Source organism: Heliangelus exortis, chromosome 21, assembly GCF_036169615.1.
Source record: "Heliangelus exortis chromosome 21, bHelExo1.hap1, whole genome shotgun sequence".
NCBI classification, from domain to species: domain Eukaryota; kingdom Metazoa; phylum Chordata; class Aves; order Apodiformes; family Trochilidae; genus Heliangelus; species Heliangelus exortis.
The window spans coordinates 63,003-84,317 of NC_092442.1; the positions used below are offsets into that span (position 1 = coordinate 63,003).

General features: G+C 45.1%; 1 protein-coding gene across 1 annotated transcript in view; it reads left to right on the forward strand.

Moving 5' to 3' along the window:
* The window catches only part of GALNT17 (polypeptide N-acetylgalactosaminyltransferase 17), a 219,154-nt gene that overhangs the window by 60,487 nt on the left and 137,352 nt on the right, over positions 1-21,315 (forward strand). The window contains exon 3 of the mRNA XM_071765003.1: positions 20,911-21,077. Within this exon, the coding sequence (XP_071621104.1) occupies positions 20,911-21,077 (167 nt within the window). The remainder of the gene's footprint in view (positions 1-20,910; positions 21,078-21,315) is intronic.

Sequence of the window (21,315 nt, forward strand, 5' to 3'; positions counted from 1 at the left end):
GGCAGTGAAAATGCCATTGCTTGGCATCTGCAAACCACTGAAAATCATGCAGCAAGGGGATGCAGCTCCGTGTCTCCAGTGTACTGGCAAATTGTTAAGGATGTGAGTGCATGGAGAGCGTTTTGTTCCTTCACTTCTCTTCATGCTGCATGAATTTCAAGCAGCTACTCAGAGTTTTTAAGGCTGTCAGCTTCTGACAACAAAAATATTTGGATGAATTTTCAAAGAGATTGAAGGCCCAGGCTCCAATTCTGCTGGAATGATTCGTTATGGACAGAATGAATTGCAGGTAGGAATTGCACCTTTGGCTGTGTGATATGCAAATCCCACTACAATGACAAATCCTTGAATTGAGACCTTCTCTAGCAGTTTCCTGAGTCTGAGCTGCTTCTTTTCATTTCTCATCCAGAACTCTGACTTCTAGCAGAGCCAGCATTACTTTGTAGGAATTAATTTGAGAAGTAATTTTTTTTCAGATCTTTGGGGGGGGGGGGGGGGGGAAGAAAAAGATTAATTGTGACATTTTTAGGTTTGCATTGTATTCTTCCTCAGTGCCACTATACATCATTTCATGGGAGAGTGGTGGAGAGGACAGAGCAGACACAGCAATTTATTAAATATGTGTCAATTTAGACCTGTGCTAATACTCTGGAGAGAATTTGGGAGTACTGACTACAGCAGCATAACCTGGTGTCTTTTATCTATGTAAGAACTTCAGGATTGTGATTTGGTCACCGTGCATTTTGTTTTGTTTGGGTTTTTTTTAAGGATTAATTAATTGTCTTGGTAGTGTTAGAGAGCAGTTGGTCTGGTAATGGAATAGGCTTGAATTTGCTGGAGGATTTAAAAAGTTTCAGCTTTTTCTACTTCTGACTTCAAGATCCATTTGCTATTTTGTACATGCAATTTTATGGCTGATTTTATGGAGGGTTTAGTACAAACCATTTAAGTCAAGTATCCTGGTCTCTGATTAAAATAGATTCAAGCCAAAGGAAATCAGCCTAAATGATTTTGAAATGGCCGCATTAGTGGGGAAAAACTGTTGAAAACCCTCCAGCTGATAAGCATTACAGGGCATGTTTTAGCTTTATATATAATAGTGGAGCCCATTGGGTTCAGCTGAAGGCTCCTCAGCATCCTGGATCCCTATGGATGTGAGCTGTTCCTAGAGTCATTCCTGTTCTTCCCTTTCAAGTCATTCTCCTGAGTGCTGAGCTATGTTGGATCAGACCTCTTGGTCCTGTCCCCTCTTTGTGACTATGGTCAAAGTGAACTTGGCATGTTTTGTAGGCTTTCTGTATTTAGACTCTGCACCCCATGGTCAGCATCGCTAAGGGATCATAGCCACAGGTGTCCCTTCTCAGAGTGGTTTGCAGGCGTTGCGATGAGGAGGCATCATGAATCCCAGCTGATGGGCCAGAGACAGCGGAAAGGAGAGAGAGGGCTTTTCTCTGATAAAAATGGTCCAAGAGATGTTTGAGATAAAATGGCACTTAGGAGAGGATTAGGTCTTTCCTGGGGCTAGGAATGGCAGAGTACCTTGCTTGTCTTGATCTGGGGAATTGTAGTGGGTCTTTTTGTTAGCTTGGATTAGCATCTTCAATATAATTATATAATGCTGTTTATTTGAGATATTTTCTTTTCTTAAAAGCTGAGGCTGTTTACCTAGACTGGGAAGTAGAAAGTCTACCCTGCTGTTGACCACTCAAGCAGTATCGGGATTTACACTGGACTGATTCCCATCAAGTACCATGAGCAGAATGGTTGTGTGGGGTGTGTAAAGCAGTGTGCTTTTAGGGTGAACCAGAGAATGGTGTTACATCTTGGGTGACTGAGAAACCTACTCCTTGGGCTAAAATAAAGGAGGGCTGGTATTGTGGTGCAAGGGACCTTATTTTGAGTCTTGCTACAGAACAGTGGGGAAATGAAGTGGACATGAGCAGCCCATTTCTCTCTTGCTTGATTAGTTTTTTGGACTTCAAGATGAGATTTCTGCCTGTTCTGGAAAACAATTACTGCTTCTAGATTGGAATACCCAAGGTGCTGCCTGCAGACTGCAGAACTTCTGCACACATCTCCAAACCAATGAGCTGGAGAGATTTCCTTCAGTTTTCTACAAAAGCTGTGAAGAGCAAGGCTGATGTGTGAGTTTTATTGTTGATAAATTCATAGCGTTTTCTGCTTGCCTACGAAAGGTGAGGGGGTTTAAGAAGATGTGTTGTTTTCTTTATTGCAAGTGAAGCATGTTTATGTGGGATCCTAAGGGCTGCTCATATTCCCTGATTTGATACTAGATTTTCTGCACAGCTGTTTTGTTCTATGATGTATGACTTAATGGGAACCCCTCCTACATGTAGTGGGAAGATATAAATTGCTGTGTTAGATCAGTCTGCCTGTCCAGTTTAACTAGTATCTGATCTCTGATAGCAGAATTACCAGATGCTTCAGGTTGGAGAAATCATATTAAGGAAAAGTATGAATTAATCTGCCCATCTGGTACGTTCTGTCTTCTCTGTTCTGTTTTTTCAATCCTATCAAACAAAAATGTGGAGTTTTCATTATCTGTTTAAAAGTCTGTTCCTTTCTGGAATCCTGCTAACTTCTGATTCAGTGCTATTTTGTGGCATTATGGGATTAAGGAGTAGATTTAAGAAAAAATAATACCCACAATTGTTAGGACTCTTGAATCATTGGGTGAAGATGACACCTTCCTGCTGTGGCACTCAACAGGTGCTCTCATGCAGAGAAGCTTCAAGATACTAAAGTGAAGAGGAAAAATGGTGTAAGTGATAAGCAGCTTGCCCAGATTTTTTTTTTTTTCAGGGCTTCCTAGCCAGGAGACCCTACCACCTCCTCCTGCCTGCCTATGGGTCAGGCAGAGCATGGAAAAGCTCGGGCAGTGTGTATGTATCAGGAGCTTGGTCTGCTTTTGGGTTTCTGAAGCATTCAGCTGGTAAAGGGTTTGCATTTACTCACATGGCCTTAGAGCCATGTCCTGGGCAGAGCTCTCCCATCACTTGGAAGCCATTGCTGAAGATGGAATGGTTACATATCACTGACTTGATTTTCTTTCCTCTCAGTGGTGTGTTTGGGGGTTGAGTCAGAGTCATTACTCTCAAGTGGCTGAATCACCCGTTTATTTCTGTAGCTGCCTTGGGAGCAATCAGTCTGTTTAGCACCATCTGGCTTTAGGTGGTTTTATTGCCAGGGATCTCTGTGTAACAGCTAGCTGAAAGCCTTTCTTTGGGATATAGCTGAAAAGACAAAGAGTTAGCAAAGACTTTGGGTGGTTCTTTGGCAACTAAATTAGCCAACTGCTAAATCCATTCTTGAATTAATTTTTTTTTTTTATTATTATTTGAAGTGGTCTGTGTGTCCCCCTTCGGGTCTCCCAGCATGTCCATACTGGTTGCTAGAACATATTCTGGGGTGGAATACCTGTAATGTTACAGGAGTACCTGTAATGGGAGACACTGCTGTTTTCCCCACCCCTCGAGAGCCCCTTCCCCCCTGGCATGGAGCTGCCTTTGGGTCCCAGCCTCCCCTTGGGCTACTGGGTTGCAATCAAAAAGAATATATCTTTGGAAAGTCCTGAAAGTGACTGCGACTTTTATACATCAGGATTGTCCAGGAGACCTGGAGACCTGTAATTCAGTCTCCTGTCTATGAGACCACAGCTGCCTTCCCACCACCCTTGTGCTGGACCCAGGATATTCTGGCCCTGCACCAGCCCCGTCTGCTCTCAGGCTTCTGCACTGGGAATGTTTTGTGCCACAAAACTCAACCCTTGCCCTGTTGTTGACTCTGATGGGGCTCAGGGAAGTCTCTGTAGGCTTCATGTTCTATCATATTTATTTTCTTGTTCTTTATTCTCTTGGCTGCAATCTGCAAATATTATTGCAGCAAGTGAGTTTCCTCAGATTTTTAGGAGCTTGGATCATCCCTGGAGTCAGGCGGTTGTGATACTGTGCCAGTTACTTAGTCATGTCCTGCCTCAGGATGCTTAGCAAGGTTTGGTGAAATGAAAGTGAGGAGGACAGTGCTTAAGAAGACAAAAACAAAATACTTGAATTATGATGGTGAGATTTGCTGGGAAGTATAATTTTGTGACTGTTTATTTGTAGTCAGTGCTGTTGATTGCAAACAAAAGAGGTCAAAAGAGCTTTTTCTCTCTTGCATGCACAATATGTTATTTTACGTATTGCAAAGAGGTTTTCTGGTATTTTTTTGCTATTCTACATACAAACCGCAGGAAGGAAAAGAGAGGAAAGCCATAGGGATTTTTAAATCTTCGTGAAATAACTGAAGGAAAAAAATGGGGGAATGAAGACAGGGTAAGAAGGGAAAAAACTCATGACTGTTTCAGATGTGGAATTCTGTTTGGTTAGCCTGTTGGAGTGCATTGGAAGATGCTTCCATCTCTAGGAAAAGTCAGACCTAGTTGTGTATCTTTCCTCTTACGAGACAGTTGTGATCTGATCCAGTGTTGTGTGAAAAACACTCAATCTCAGCTTTTTAGGGCTCTAGCCATAAAAAAGGGAAAGTAATATTTTCTATTATTGAGAAAGATGCCACTGGAAGTTTTTTTGGGACAGCAAGTAAAGAAATCAAGCAGTGAGTATGGGTGTCAAAGCTCCGGCATAAGGAAAACATCCCTCAGAGCAAAGCTCACCAAAGTGAGATCAATTTTGCAGTTCAGAGACAGGTTGGATGTTTTCTATTCCTGCACTATTTCTGTCCAATCTGTCTGGTCTCTGTATGGCTTTAGGCGTTTCTGTTCTGCCAAGCTGCATGTGTTCCTTCTGCTCTCCAGAGGAATGCTTGGGGCTGTGGTGGGTCTCTCCCTTTAGAAAATCACGAGGGGGTAGGAAGATACTTGCAAACCCAGCTTGAGACCTAAACAATTTGGTTTTTCTTTCCCTGGCACCGTCAAGGCATTCAAGATATTAAGAGCCAGTGCTGTGCTGTGAGAGCAGTCAGTGCCTGGTGCTTGGGAAGCCACCTGCCTCCCCAGGGACAGGACTGCCACTTTTGGTGGTGATTTCCACAAGAGGGAAAAACTGCTTTATTGCTGCATTGCTTTTCCAGCACCAGTGTGTTGCTGAGTAAGTACTGGTATTGATCTTTATTCCTCATTGCATACCAGTATGTGTGTACAGAGAGATTGTTATTGGACTTCCAGTAATTCTTTTTCTTGAAAACTAAGGGAAGTCAAGTCTCTAGAGACACTTTTCCAGCTCTGGTTGGTATTTGGGGTTTATTTTTTAGGACACTTCTCCTGGAGGAAGGCAGCTGCATGTCACTGAGGTGTGCTGTGCCCTGCACACATCTGCAGGCAGGTAGGGCTCTCTCCAATGGAAGCTCTGAAAAATCCCCCTACAACTGCAAGTCTCTGGCTTGCAACTATAAAGTTCAGAGTTTTATCTTTTATCCCTGTTCTCCATTTAGAAAGGGACACAGGGCAGATTGATTTTTTTGTTTTTTGTATTTTTTTTCCTTTCACTTTTGAAGTGAAGGTCATTGAAGCATACTTAGACAACCCCACGTGCTCTGGGGAAGCAGAAGAGTGTCAAAAGGCTTCTCTGCTTTGAGTCCCAATGTATTCTTTAACCTCAGTAAGGAAGTACTTTGGGGAACATAACTCCGTATTTGCTTAGCAGCTGTTAGGATTTTCTCTTACTATCATTATGCATAGTGTAATCTTGAAACACTGTGACCAAGGATTTATATACAAAGTACCTAATTTTTTTAAATTCAGTGAATTCCACTAATTGTCAATTTACTCTTCCTAACTACAAAATTATTCCCTATTCTTGTAAGTCTGGAACATGATGCTTCAGGGAAGACATCTATCTATGAAGTATGCTGTAAAGCATTTACTAATGTCAGCATAAGTATTAAATGCACACTTTGGCAGAGGATGGGATTAGTATAATTTAACAGTTTGCTTTTGTCTTCTTCTGAACCTCTGGTGCTGAAAAGTACCTGTATTATCAGAAATGCTTGGCACTGAACTGTACTTACAAAAGTAAATGAACCAAATTAAGCTTTGGATACACTTTTAAGTTGGCTTCTAAAGAGATCAAAGCTTATGTGTTTGCGCTACTGATCTGCTTCCATGTATTGCGGAGAGCTTTTCTGTTGCCATGGGAGCTTTTGGACAGGTACCACATTGACAGGCAAACCGGCAGAGGTAGAAGTCAAACACTGGTGTCTGACTATGTCAGACCCGCAGTTATTTATTTAGATTTCCAGCATCCCCAGCAGTCTGGTGTGCTGGCTCACTTTGCTGGCAGGTTATTGCCTTGAGCTGCCAGCCTGAATCTGTGCAGCTCACTGGGAAGGGCAGAGGGATGGGGGACTCAGGAAGTCAACAGCTTGTTTAAAAGACAGTCAACCCCCAAGCTTAAATCTTTCAGTAATGAACTCTAAAATTATTTCAGTTTTCCTCCCAGATTGTGGCTGTCTATTAAATCTTTGACCAAGTATCTCCTAATGACTCTTTTTCTTCCTGTTTGTAGAATAGCTCATGTATTAGGAAAGATATGTAAGTGGATGTGACACTTGTAATTCCTCTGGCTTTTAAGCCCCTTAGATATGTCTGAACATAACTTTTTACAAGAGCCCCTCACTAAAAGATATACTTCTCTGCATGCTCTGTTTTCACAACCCAGTAGATAATTTATTGTTAGAACTTGCTGGGTAAGTAATGTGTATTTAGAACTGCCTGTGTATTCCTAAATACTTAAATTGTAGTGTGTATTTTTGATATCCTAATTCCAAAACATAACGCACAGCGTTTCTGAAAGATACTTAATGGAAATAAAGTAGGTGCTTTAAAAAACATTTTTTTGTGGGGAAATGTGGAGAGTTTTAGAGCTTTAATCATCAGAAATAGTTTATGAGGATCTAGTGTTCTGAATCTGTAAACACTAAAGTGTACCAGACAATGTTAGGCCTTTTAAGATGCTTGAATAATAGAAAATGGTTTGCTTTTCCATTGACTTCAATAGGGTAGACAATTGATTTAATATTGATAATGCCTTTTGGAAGAAGAGGTGCAACTGAATCACCAAAATGCAAACTAAAATAAGCAGTCACTGAATGGAGCATGATTAGGAAGTGGCAATGTGAATAGCAGTCTGGCTTTCTTTTAAATTTGTTCATAATCTTTACAAAAGCCAAATGAAGATCAATTCATTTCCTGGTGAAGCTTTAATTTTGTGAGGAGAACATGAATGAAGCTTGTTTAAAATCAATAGCTTTAGTTTGTGGAATTACTAGTCAACAGTTCAGAAGGAAATGCAAGGTTTTTCCTTTCCTACCGTGATTTAAAGACAAAAAGCAATACAGATGTGTGATTAACAGTTGAGAAGCAGCCTGTAGGACTGGATTAAGGAAACCTGAGCAAGCTTGAACCTGCCTGTGTGGGTTCCCACAGGCTCTGTGTATGTGTAGACAGCAAAAGATTGCAACATGACTGATAGCATATTGTATTTCAGCCACGGTGCTTTGCAGCCCAGTCACGAGTAAATCATTCAATCCAATCAGAGCACCACTGATATATAAGAATTTACCTCCCAGGTTTTCAGTTGCATCAATCTTAAGTGTGTATTGGTTTTCTGTGCTGGGCCAGGAGGGGATCTGGGAACAGGTGTTGGCTTCAGGCAGAAAAGCCAAATCTTGGCTGCATACTCATGTGTTAAGTGTGGCTGTGCAACTGGGAGAAGATTTGGTGTTGGGTCTTATGGGGAGCAAGTAGAAGTCAGATGGCATTCATGAGGTGAGGAAGAGAGGGAAGAAGGCTCCTGAATTTTTCTACTTTGTGGTGTTCAGGTGTAGACCCAAACTCTGGTGTGTAAAGGTAAACGACAAGTATATTTTGGGAAGGTGTGTGACCGTGTGTCACTGTATGTATTTCTGGAAAACTCCGTTTTGTGCCTATTCACATCATGTATATCATGGCCAGTGCTGCCTGAAAACGCATTGAATTTACAAATGCATCCCTGGCAGTGTTGAAGGTTGGATGGGGCCTTGAGCAACCTGGTCTAGTGGGAGGTATCCCTGCCCATGCAGGGGGTTGGAACTGGATGATCTTTAAGGTGCCTTCCAACCCAACCCATTCTGTGATTCTAATTTAGAACACGAAGTTACAACATGCGTCTATTTCTTAGGAGGCTGCTGGTGCTGACAGAGTGAGATTCGAGTGGACTTCAAGTGTGTCAGGCTTTAGATACTCCTGTTAGTGTTTCTGTTGTGGCAGGAAACAATTCTGTAGCCTTAAATCTTGCTCACTGGGTTTAAGTAACAGTAAAGACTTTGCAACGTGTCTGTGGTAGGTTGCTGTGTATCTGGGGTCATTCGGATGTCTGCAGATAAAGCCAGGGATTATTGAATAGACATAGTAAAAAAGACCTGATACCCAGTTCCTGGGGCATTCTCAACTCATCACTGAAAATAACAGTACAGGTTTTTTTACTCTTAACCCTGTAGCAGTTCAGCTGTTGTTTGACTAGCTGTAGTGGGTTGGATGTCCTTCTAACCTGCCTGGTAGGTATGTGAATGGTGTTGCTGGTTTGCATTGGGATAAGCTGGAGGAGCTCTCTTCTCTATGCTCAGGCTCTTGAGTTGGTTGCTTTTGTCTCCCAGTTTTGCCTCTCTGGTATTTTTTTTAGGCAGAAGTGGACAGGGGGACTCTTAACAATATAGAAGTTGCACAGGAGCAAGTTTAAGCACAGATAAGCAGTGGAGGATCTTCGTCTGTGGAGTAAAGGGAAGTGTCTGATGTATTGGAGTGAATGCTTGGCTGCTGCACTTGTTGCACCAGGGAAAATCTGCATGAAAAGCTGAGTGCAGGCAGACTGTGGCCATCACTGCTTCCGAACTCTGTCACTAAATACTGATGATGCCTTCAAGAGTATTAACCCCTCCATGCTTATTGTCCCCTACCAATATTTATAACCCATTAAATGCATTCAGCCTGGTACATGAGATTGGGATAGGAGTAGAAACACAAATCAAAATCAACCCCATCCTGTGTGTTTTGACCCTTTTGAAATTGCTTGTGGCTGGTATGTTTTTTTTTTTTCGAACAAAGCAGTCTTCATCTCTTACCAAACCTTACAATATTGTGGTCTCAGGGAGTAGCTTATTGTCTGTCTGTCTTGGTGCCAACTGCAGCCAAGTGATGCTAGGGTTGCAGAGCTCTCCCACCATGCTGCAAGTTGCCAGACAGGGCTGAGGGACATTCTTCTGCTAATGCTGATGTGATTCTGACTGAGGTTAAGTAAACTTATACAGTGATTTTAGTATCTAACAGGAAAGGTTTAAAAACCTCTTCATCTCCCCAGTTCATAAACCTGTCAGCAGATTGGTAATAACAGACTGGCTCTGTTATTACAAAAAAGAAGAGCTATCTCTAAAAATCCATTGTTCCTTTTAAGTTCATCATTTTTATACTAGCTGTGCCAGGAACAGCATCATTCCACCCAGTGTTCCAGGCAGCGCAAGTGTTGGCCACTTTTCTTATTCATTGCTCTAAGTATGTACTGAGGATGTCAAAATCTGGAGCTCCCATGAGATCTATTCTATCAAGATGCTTCTACAGTCAGGCTATATACCAAGGGTTTCACTTCACATCTGGCAGGAAAGGCTTACAGCAGTGATGGTTTTATACCAACCCAGATGAGCAGAGCTGTGAACTTGTTGGTTGAGCTTGCTGGTGGGATTGGCACCCTTGAAGTTACTGTCCTGGGAGGTTCTGATGCTCACTTCACTGGACCTGCTTCGCTTCATTGGAAACAAGGTCTGCTCAGCAGTTTAGCAGTGGGGTCAAGACCAGAGCTGATAGCTCAGGATCTGCACCCCACAAGAGGTCAGGGTGCTTCTGGCTTTGATGCAGTGATGTCCCTCTTTGTAAGATACTATAGACAAACATTTTTGAAGCCTGTTCCTTCAGTCCATGCCTATTTTGAAATGGTTTAGCATGTTTGAGGGGAATGTTTTAAAACAAAAGGGCAAAAAAATGCTCTTAAATTTTCTCCCTGTGTAATGAGCTTTGCCTGGGGTGACAGAAAAGGCCAACAGACTGACAGGACCCTTGCAGCAGGACTTGTTCCTCATCCCTGCTGGCTTCCTGTCATCTTGGGGCTGACTACTTAATTTTGGCAATTCCTTCATTTGAAGCAGTGATTATGCTAACTTTGAACAACATCATGTGGTGGTTAAATAGTTGATGGAGAATGCAGCCTCCTTCTCCTGAAGACTCTTTGCAAACAGAAAATCCCCAGCTCTGCTGTGCTCTGCTGTGGATGTCCATGGAGTTCAGATATGGCCCTGAAGAAGGAATGTTTGCCTACTTACAATGTGGTCATCCAGGGCAAAGACACTGATATGTGTCTACCCTTAGCTTGTCATGGTGTATTTTGTCCCTGGGGGACTGTTGAGGAGCAGGCAAAGAGCTGGAGGACTCTATGCAAAGAGCTGAAGCAGTGGACATCATTACTAGAGCTATCCTGAAGAGTGAGTACCTGGTGACAGGCACCCATGGGCTGGTTGTGGGATTTTAAATCACATTGTGTGTTAACCTGCTCTTGGGATGCTGCTCCATCAAAAGAGCTCTGATGTTCTGTCTCTGTGATGGGGTAAAATTGTTGGTATGTCACATTTGGGGAGTGCTCTGAAGGTGCAGTTTTGGGAACTGAGGAGTTAGAACTTCCTAGACACTGAGCAATAGATTGAGAATTCTTTAAGGTGAAAGATAATTTTTGCTCTAGCTTGGCTTTATCAGAGCTTAGTGGAACAGTAATCTATAGGATAGTAATTTTGGGGGAGAATTCCACTTAACGTGCAGAAATTCTGATCAAACTCTCTTATGCACCCTTAGCTTTAATGTTGTGGTTCCATACATCATTGTAGGAAAGGCATTTAAAAATGTACGAGCTTATTAAGTCAAACTCTTTCTACTGCTGAAACACATTTATAGGAAAATCTACAAAATCTTGTAAGAACTGTGCCACATAGTTGAGCACTTTCAAGATGCTAACTGTTTTTAAGGACAGTAAGTAACAAGAATCATTTATTCTAGTAATCAAAAGAATATTTGCCTTTTAAATTATTCAAACCCTCAAGCATAATACAAGAATGAAATATCAGGAAAGGGATAAGCTCCTGATAAGCACGTTAGCTGGATGTATTTTGTGTGATGGCCAGTGAAGAAATTATTAATAACTATACTTCAGGAACCAGACTGGGGAAATACTGGGTGCTCAGACTTGAAAATAAAAAAGAGATTTAAAAAAAAAAAAAGGAAGGGGAACATTTAGCCACTCTGATATGTAGCAGGGAAAGAAGTCTTTGAAAACCTCTCATTGGGATCTTCTATGAAGACATCTGATCTCCATAAGAACCACCTTTGTATACCCTGTCATCTTCCAGTGGAATGTAGGATCTGGATTCTCTGTCCATCTACTGGCACAGATTTTCATGCCTAATTCTGTCTGCCCAGTTCATGGGTGTTTATTTTGTCCAATCACACAAAAAATATGGAGAAAGACCCAGCAGGACCCCTGTAGGGGCAGCTTTGTAGGATGTGGGAGGAGCACAGAGCCTTAAAGACTTGGGGCATTCTGCAGGCCATGGGTGTTCACCCTTCTCTCTGGTGGTTCCTGCTGTTGGCATTTCCAAGCGAGGTGTAGAAGGGATGTCACCTTCATGCAATGTGGGAGAATTGTGTCCTCAACAGCCTAAAGGGCATTTCTGCAAAGATGAGTAATGGTGCAGTGTCACAGTTAATGAAGATGTGGCTATTAAATAGATACACTGGTCATCCATCAGCCTGAGCACCCCTCAGGGGCAGCAGGGAGGGCTGAGACCCTCTGCCACGTGGCAGCAGAAGCAGCAATTCAACACCCACTTGTGGCCATCAGTGTATTCACTCCCTTAAAAGAATAACACAGGGCTTCCAAAAATTATCTCAGATGCTGCTGCCTAATCCCTACCTGTGCCAGACATTAGTCAGCCCACTGGAATTGCTCCAATGGCTGCTGAAATGAAGATTAATATTACTTTGTTGACCTTTTCTCCTGTGTGTGTTTTTCAGACTTGACATCCACCCAAAGCAGAGCAGGGCCTGGCCCTCCTGCACATGGTGTGTGTTGTGAGTTGGGGTGGAGTGTTGCGTGGGATGAGTCTTGCCGTGGGAGTCAGTCGAGCTAGTGCTGGCTCGGATAGTATCAGGAGCTAACTTTGATCCGTCCGGCTCTGGAATTCTCCCCGGAAACCACACCTCCCGAACCTGGGCATGCGCCTCTGGGCTAGCCCCAGCTGGGCACAGGCGGGGGGGGCACCGTCCGGGCACCTGCCGCCTACATTTCCCCCCTTTTTTTTTTTTTTTTTTTTTTTTTATGGGGGAAAAGATGACAAATACGCAAAGATCTTAGCTGCGTGGTGCCTCGTTGTTCAGAGCCGGTGGTACTGGCATGCAGGGAGAGGTTGGTGAAGACGACGAAGCCGCAGAAGCTGAGAGTTAAAGGCATCATCTGCAAAGCCTGCAGGCTCCTGGGGGTGATCAACAGGATGATGGAGCTGGGCTTTTCCCAGCAGTGTATGGCAGGAGGACCAGAGACAAGGAGCAGGAGTAGAAACATAAAGAGCTTGGGGTTAAGGATTCCCTCGTACAGCCACTTTAGTTTAGGGGCTGCTTTTATCTTCGCAGCCTTCCGTGGGGCCAGGGGCGGCGTCGGGGGTAGCTCTCCGCGGCAGCCGGGGGTGCCGCCAGCTGCGGTTTCCGCCCCATCATTTTCCGGTGTTTTGACTTCCGGGCCGATATCTGATAGGAGTTCGGTCACGGTTTGGTGGGGCTTCCCGGACATGTCCTTTTTGGCAGGCTTGCCCGTGGTCAGCCCCAGATACACTTGTTCGTTTTTTCCTTCCTCCGGGGATGGCGCCGACGGGGCTGCGCTAGGCGCTGTCCCAGGCTCCCCCCCCTCGGAGGGCGGCGCCGGCGGGGCTGCGCGCGGGGCTGCGCTCGGCGCTGTCCCGGGCTCCCCCCCCTCGGAGGGCAGCGCCGGCGGGGCTGCGCTCGGCGCTGTCCCGGGCTACCCCCCCTCGGGGTGCGGCGCCGACGGAGCTACACTCAGCGCCCTCCCAGGCTCCTCCCCCTCGAAGGGGGGTGCCGAGGGGGTTACTGTGGGCATTTCCTTCAGGGGAAATACCTCGGTCTTTCGTAATGGGGCCGCGGCGGTGGCCATTGCCACTTCTATTTCGGCTTTCAAGCAAGCTAATAGATTGCAAATGGTTCGCCAGGTGTTGTCCGCACCAATAATGTCGCCGTTGGTCTCCTTATAGTGGAAACTTGCCAGCAGGTTGTACACCTCCCCCCACAGGTCCCAGGCCATTTCGGGACTCGGGTAGCGGAGGTTTTCCTGCGTTTCCGCCTGGGTTGTAATCTGATCGGCAACGGCGGTGCCGGTAGGTTTGCTTACATAGGATTCCATCATCGGTTTTACTGATGTCGATGTCGAAAAGAGGAAAGGGTTTCTCTTACCCGAATCTTTCAGGGTATCGAACGGTCTGTGGAGAAGGGTCACTTTCAGACAAAACGCTCGGGGAGACAGTTTAGACCGAAATTGTTGCTCGCATTCTCCACCAGATGTTGCGTGGGATGAGTCTTGCCGTGGGAGTCAGTCGAGCTAGTGCTGGCTCGGATAGTATCAGGAGCTAACTTTGATCCGTCCGGCTCTGGAATTCTCCCCGGAAACCACACCTCCCGAACCTGGGCATGCGCCTCTGGGCTAGCCCCAGCTGGGCACAGGCGGGGGGGGGCACCGTCCGGGCACCTGCCGCCTACAGTGGAGGGCTGGGGAATCGAGGTAGCTGTGCAGTGAGAGGGTGAGCGGCAATGGTTTCCAACTTGGGGAGGGAGAGATTCAGGTTAGACATGAGGAAAAAATTCTTTCCTGTGAGGGTGCTGAGCCTCTGTCCCAGGTCACCCAAGGAAGTTGTGGCTGCCCCATCCCTGGCAGTGTTGAAGGTTGGATGGGGCTTGGAGCACCCTGGGCTGTGGGACGTGTCCCTGGGCATGGCAGGGGGTGGCACTGGATGAGTGTTGAGGTCCCTTCCAGCCCAAACCATTCTATGGCTCAAGCTGGAAGGATACAAAGCAATTGGTAGGCCAGGGAGGCCTGTGTCAGCAGGGGGAGAGTAAGAAAATCATACTCTAACGTGATACCAAGGTTTTACAGTAGATCTCCACATTCCTGGTTTGCCAGTAATTCACTCTGGGGCCATTGTGTGTGTTGTTCTTCACCTCTTCAGCTGTCAAGTCGTGATTGTTCCTCCACTGCTGGAGGTGGAAAGCATGAAGGCTGCAAGACATTTAAGTCTCCAAATGGGGTGCTGCTTTCTCATGACTGCTGTTCAAAATGAGCAGGGCTTGGTGTGTGTGCTGCTGTTCTGTTAGGTGGGACTGTGTGTTTTGGGGCATGCTGGTGGTCCTTCAGTGTAGAGAATGTTTTGCTAGCTTTTCTTGCAAGCTTTTGTTTCATTGGTGTTTCATGAACTTGAGTGGCTTTACTCCCTTGTGTTGGCTTCCCAGGCCTCACAGGCAGTGAGGAACCAGGTTGAGTTGGAAATGACCTTTGCAGAAGGGTTTGTGCTGGTGGGGCTGTGTTGGAGATCAGCTTTGGGGCATTCCTTTGCAGACCAAAGGGCAAATGGCCAAATCAGCAAGGAGAAACTCTGCTGACACTCCAGACTGTGCCTTGGCTAGCAATGAGGTGGCACCAGCCTGGAGGAAAACAACCCATGGCAAACTCGCTGTGTCTGTATGGTTCCATGCAGTGTGTCTCAAAGCAGATGGTGAGACTTTTATCCTAGTGTTGGGAGGGAGGAGGTTTGATTTTTCTTTACCTTGCTTAAAACTGAGCCAAAAGCATCATCAGGGCTCTGTGTCTGCAGCAGCAGATACTTCTTCTTCGGTGATATTTTTCTCTCTATGCCACCTGATGCTCCTCCCAGTTCATCTCTGTGGATGTCGGCAGAAAACCTCTGTGCCTTGTCACAACCCCACCCCTCAGCTTGGAGAGATGGCTCTGGGCTGGACAATCCATGATGCTTAACAGGCATTAGGAATGATTTATTAGAAATATATCACTAGGAAAATAAGTTTTTTTAATGGATCATTTTCAGATAGCCTGATAAATCCTGGGTTTTGTCTAGATCCAAGTGTTCCCTTTCAAATATTGAACTCTTTGAAAACCAGGGCACATCTGAACAAAGCAGGCTTTTCAGATTTTGGGAGTTCTGTCTCATTCCTGGGAATGCGTACAGCTGTACTTTCTGCTTAATGGCATTTAATCTGCACTTCAAACTTTGGTAGGCATATTTATGTTGGAATTGGGAAGGAGGGGACAGCACAGATTAAGGAAAAGTTGATGATCTTGAAGACTGGAGGATCTGTGCAAAACAGATGGGTATGCTGTCAGGAGTGACTTGATTGAGGCGTATCACAGAAGGTAGAAGATGATTTCAAGAGCCAGTGATTAATATGCAGCTCCTGGGATTAGTGATTACTGGGTATCTCACTATTAGCAGCATTTCTGCTTTGTGATCCAGGGAAGAAAATACTCCGGGAGGAAAGCAAACTACAGGGCTGTCACCCCAGCTTCCCTCTGGACTAATATCTGAATGCTGTTGCTCTTTTTTTCTAGAGCATGAGGGTCCTGTTGCCTGTGCTTATGGACTTTGAAAAGATATAATGCATTATTGTCTTTTTTATTAGACTGCTGTTTTATGAAAGGTGCTGCCTGATGGCAACTGCAAGCCACACCCTTGGCATAAAAGTCCATAAAATCCACTGTCAGCTCTGGGCCAGCATGGTTTGATGTGGAGCTGAAGGATATGACAAGTGGGTGCCTCCTTTGTCTTGGAATAGTCCATTTTCCAGGTGGTTCATAACCTGTACTCCCTGTGCTGACAAATGGCTGGCTTTGGGGTAGTGCAGGTATAGCAACCCTCTGAGTTTGGCTCTCAGTTGCTTGCTGCTGGACAGGGGGATTTTAGATGGCTGATGGAAATAGCTTTGCCCCCCAGAAGACAGTTGTTATGTATTAATTGAGTAATAGAGAGGATGATGTTAAATCACTGAGGAAGAAGAAGTGTTTTTTAAATGCTCTTGTCATTTTGTGCTATCTTGGCATTCCAGGGGTGCTTGCTGTGATTCTAGGTTATTTTTCTGCCATGGGATCAGGAGGCAGTAGATGACATGATATCCTTTTTCTGTTAGTGAGACAGCCAATAACATCCTAATCTCACTTGCTTCACTGAAGAATAGATTTACAGCTGGGTGGTGAGGATAAGACAAATGATCAGAGGATTCAAAGGCAGACTCCTACAGCAGACAAGCATGTGTGGTAGCAAAACTTGAATTTCTAATTTGTGTGTGTGTGTGTGTTTTGAAATTGTCTGACTTGATTAATACTGCCTGTTGTACACCAAGCTGTTCAGCATAAACTCAGCCATATTTCCCCTTTCCCCATCTCTGCCTCATCCTTCATTTGTTTCTGAACAGTTTCTTGTGTCAGGCAGTAGCAGCAAAGGATGGACAGTTAAAAATTACCTCCATAAATAGATTTTATTTCATGTGTTGCCTTGCACATTTCCTGATTGCAAACTTGGGCTTCATGTAGAATGAAGATCTTGGACAGAAGAAAGGTGGCAGTGCCCATAGCCCTTGGCTGCTGCTCCATCCCTGGTGGCCTTGTGGATGGATGGGGATGGTGTGGGGAGCTGGTCCAGGGACATGCCAGGCAGAGATTCGTGCTGGGTCTGGTTTCTGTGGCCGCTCCATCAGTTTCTGAAGTGAAAAAAAAAGACATGTCTGGGTCTTGGGCAAAGGCTGGAGCAAGCCCCCTTTCTTTCCCCTATTTAAGAACAACCAGGACTTCTCAATGAGAGCTCAGTGAGGACCTTAAATTAAACCTGATGTCAGACATTAGGGGGTTTGCTCCAGCTTGTCAAAACTCACAGAGGGTTTTGTGAACACGATTTAATGATTTAGTCAAGCACGATTTAATGGGACATAATGTCTCATAGTCTGATATCTCATTGATCTAAATGAGAGACAAAACTTTAAGATATCTGTTTCTTTTTGTTATTGATTCACAAGGCTTGGCTATGTGTCCTGCAGGCAGGTGTCAGCCTGCATTTGCCTGGAGAGAGGAGGATATTGTGGGGAAAAAGTCACTGTGCAACCTGCCCTGATGAGCTTAGAGGTGCTTGCAAGTAAGTAAGTGCGGTATCAGTTGAGTTGTTTCTTATCTACAAAGAGGAGATTGTAAGGGATCAGCTGCAACCTGCTTCAATTTCCTCTTGTCAGAAGTATTTTCATATGCCCAAGGCCAGGTAAGTGGGCAAGGTGCCTCTGTTTCCTGGGGGGGTGCCTCTGCCTCCAGTACCTGAAGGGGCCGCAGAAAGGCTGAAGAGGGATTATTTGCAAGGACCTGGAGTGATGGCTTGAAACTGGAGAAGAGTAGATTTAGATTGGGTGTTAGGAACAACAGCTTTACCATGAGAGTAGTGGACAGCTGGAACAGGTTGCCCAGGGAGGTGGTTGAGGCCTCATCCTTGGAGATGTTCATGGTGAGGAGGCTCTGAGCAGCCTGATCTTGTTCAGGGTGTCCCTGCTGACTGCAGAGGGGTTGGACTGGATGAGCTTTAGAGGTCCCTTTCAAACCAAATCATTCTATGATTTCTCTGCTGTGCAGCTCTGCCTTGGGTTCCCCAGCAGATGGGCACTGGGGCTGATGAGCACCTGGTATATGGGGGGTGATGGGGGTTTTCTGAGTCAGCCTGTTGGTAATGATGGAAAACAGGAAGTGCGCAAATTTATTTTTAAAATGAGGTGCTGGTCTTTAAACCTGTGGGTAACTAATGACTGACAGCAACAGGAATACATTGTGGCCTCTCCACTGTTCTTTATTTAAATTCAAAATGTTTCAAATGTATGTAGGGAAGCCTTGGAGACCCAGACCAAGAGTTTTAGGCAGAACAAGTGTGGTGTAAACTAAGTGTTAGAAATAAAACCTCTTTCTTCTCCTAGAAGATGTGAGGAGCTGCACAATTTTTCAGCCTACATAAGAAGTGGATTTGCTTTGGTGTTTACTCAGGTTCTAGAAAACCTTGGCAAAAATCTTGGAACAGCAGGTTTATTCCTAGAGCTGGTGTCCCATGCCCTGCTTAGCCCCCAACTCCCCTGAGAACTTTTTGAATATCACATTTCTCTCATTAATTACTGATCCCCCGAGAGACCAGCCCATGGTCTGAGCTGAGGACCACAGCTGTGCAGGGATGCAGATCTGGCCCTGTGCATCTCCTTTTGGATAATTAGTGAGCCTTGAGTCCTGAATGAGGAGTATTTTGGCCTGGGTTCTGAATTTGGGAGGTACTACCTTGGCAAGCAGCCAAATGCTTTCTAGCCAGAGGCCCATCAGCTGTGGGCAGAGGAGCAAGATATCTCTCAGGTGTGGCTTGGTAGCCCATGAATTACTGGGATTTGTCCCCAAGTCCCTCCCCCATTACTTCCCATCTCCTATACTCCTCACTCTTGCTGTTTCAAGCAAGTTCTCCTCTGGCCCTTCTAATTATCATTTTAGTTCAAGCATCTTCCTCCCTGCCCTCTTTTTTTAACCCTGCTGGCTTGGGACGTGCTGGGAGCAGTAGCTGTTTTCCTGGGAGCAGTAGCTGTTTTCCTGCTTGCTTGTACCGGTATTTTTTTGACCTATCAACTTGTTGGGAATGAACCACAGGGATGGAGCCTGAAGGACCTGATGTGGCTGCAGGCAGAGAGCATCCCCCAGCCCAGCTGCTGTTTGTAGAGAGAAGGGAGCCCACCCGTATGAGGGACAAACTTGAGGTTTATTTGGTTTTAAATTGCTGCCCTCTTCTCTCCTGTGGCTGCAACCGAAGCCACTGGAGAGAGTGGTGTTTGTGCAGAGCCTTTGCCTCCCTCTCTCCCTGGCTTGTCCTCCAAGAATCAGAGCTTTGTGCATATGAACAATGGGGGTGCCCACTCCTTCCCTGGACTTATGTCTTCTCCCTGTATCTTTTTGCCTGTCCTTAGCAGTCAGGGAAGGAGAAGTGTGATAAGTGTGGTGCAGGGGGAATGTGAATGAGCAGGAGATGAACCTCAAAGGGCTCAGTTTGGATTTTCCTCCAAACCTCTTTGATCACACTGAGCTCTTTATCCCCCCTGAAGTGTGCCCCAGGGGAAGGCTGCCCAGAGGTGTGCAGTGATTAAAAGGAAATACTCTTGCTCCTGTGACCACCTTCTCTTCAGCTTAGCAGGTATCAATGTATATCAAAAGCAGGGTTTTAATCTCTGAGTCAGTTTAGTTTGACTTTTGTGGCTGGATTTCAGGGTCAATTGTCACTTTAACCCATCATGACTGTTCATTGATTTTAAAGAGAGATCTTCCCTTTGGAAGATCCTTTTCGGCATTTGGTACTTTCCCTCTTGTAGAGAGCTTGGCTTGCTTTAGGGTAGGTGATAGTTAAATCAAGAAATACAACCGTGCTTTTATCCAGCATATTGGTCTAACTACAGAAGATTCACAAAGAACTGTCATTCTCTGAAAGTCCTTGTCTCCCAGGTCTCATTTTGGAGTCTAAGAATGGTTGCTGTTGCTGGAGAAACACCCAGTACAATTAAATACAGAGTCATTGCTGGGGGGTCAATGAGCTCGAAGTGATGCTGAGATGTCTTTCTTTGCTTCTCTTGGCAGGATTAAAGTGGTAAATGCTTATTGTAATTCTGTGAACACTCCTAATGTTGCATGTCTAATCTGTCATGAATGCTGGGAGGGAGCAGGAAGCTCTTCTTCTCCCCTCACACTTATTTATTGTATGGAAAGCTGGAGAGTTGGATGAAATTGTTTGAAGTAGCTGTAGACATAGCCAGTTAGCATCCTCTGAAGACTTTATTACAATTGAGTTTTGGGTTAGGATCAAGTGTAGCATTAAAAAAGCACCTGTGTCCCTTTGGGGACAAAGTGTGCTTCCTGGGCAAGCTGTTGTTACCTGGGGGGGCCTCTTCCCCTTAGTGCTTCCATGGTTCTGCTCTAAGGTTGTTCAAAGTCTGGTGGATCAATGTAACAGGAACCTGTGGCTTGCCAGGGGTGTTGCTGGCTGGTAAGTGACCTGGGGGCTCCTTCCACTTCTGCCTTGCTCTGTTACAGAGGAATGAGTCTAAGCAGATACTGGGCCACAAAACCATCTTTAGTTAAGCAATTACTCCTGAAACCCAGAGAGGTTATCACAAGTTATTGGTTTTAACCTATCCTTGCTGTTAAGTACCAAACCAGCAGTTCACAGCAATGCTCTGCTGGGATACTTCAGTGGCAGGAATGTGTTCAGAAGTATCTGCGAAGAGAGATAAAACATTTATTAAAACTATTTAACCAAGGGTCATTTTGTATTCATTTCCTTCCAAAGCAAATAGGAAGAAAATTCTTAAGTGCCGTTTAAGAACAAAGCTCATTTCTGAGCACCTATTAATCTTAGAGCAAGAATGTGCAGTTCACTTGAAAAGTTAAAGCCATTTTCTCCACTCTGGAGGCTCCTTTTTGTCCAGTACCCCCAAACATACATACACAGACATACAAACACAACTCCAGAGAAGCAGACTCTGGATTTGACCCCTGCCCTTTTTGTTTCCTAAGCCCAGAGGGTGCTCTCTGCCCCTGCTACCTCCTTGTTGACAGCACAGCCACAATGAAGCACGGGCAGCCAGAAAACCTGGCAGTGCAAAGCTGTGGGATGTCAAGCAGCATCTCGTACTCTGTGTTAAAGGTGTGCCTGACTCAAAGCTCTGTGCTCTGCTGACCCTGCCTCTCTCTGTCCTTAATGCTACAGGTGCAAAGAGCTGAAATATGGCAAGGACCTACCCCAGATCTCCATCATCTTCATCTTTGTCAACGAAGCACTCTCAGTTATCCTGCGATCGGTGCACAGTGCGGTGAACCACACCCCAGCTCACCTCCTGAAGGAGATTATCCTGGTGGATGACAACAGTGATGAAGGTTAGCAGTGCTGGGAGCTCAGAGCTCACCACCATTTCACTTCTTAAAAATCTCAGTGCAGGAGTCATTCTTCTCTGGGGCAATGGTGACCCTTCTGGGAGGCATGTGGTGGGAGGGGGATAGGTGTGCTGGCTGGCGTTCCAGTTTTCTCCAGCTTCTCTAGCAAAAAAGAGGCTGGATCAACCCAGAGTTAAATTCTGAGATAATTATTTTCTGAAGTTGTAGCTGAAAGCTAGAA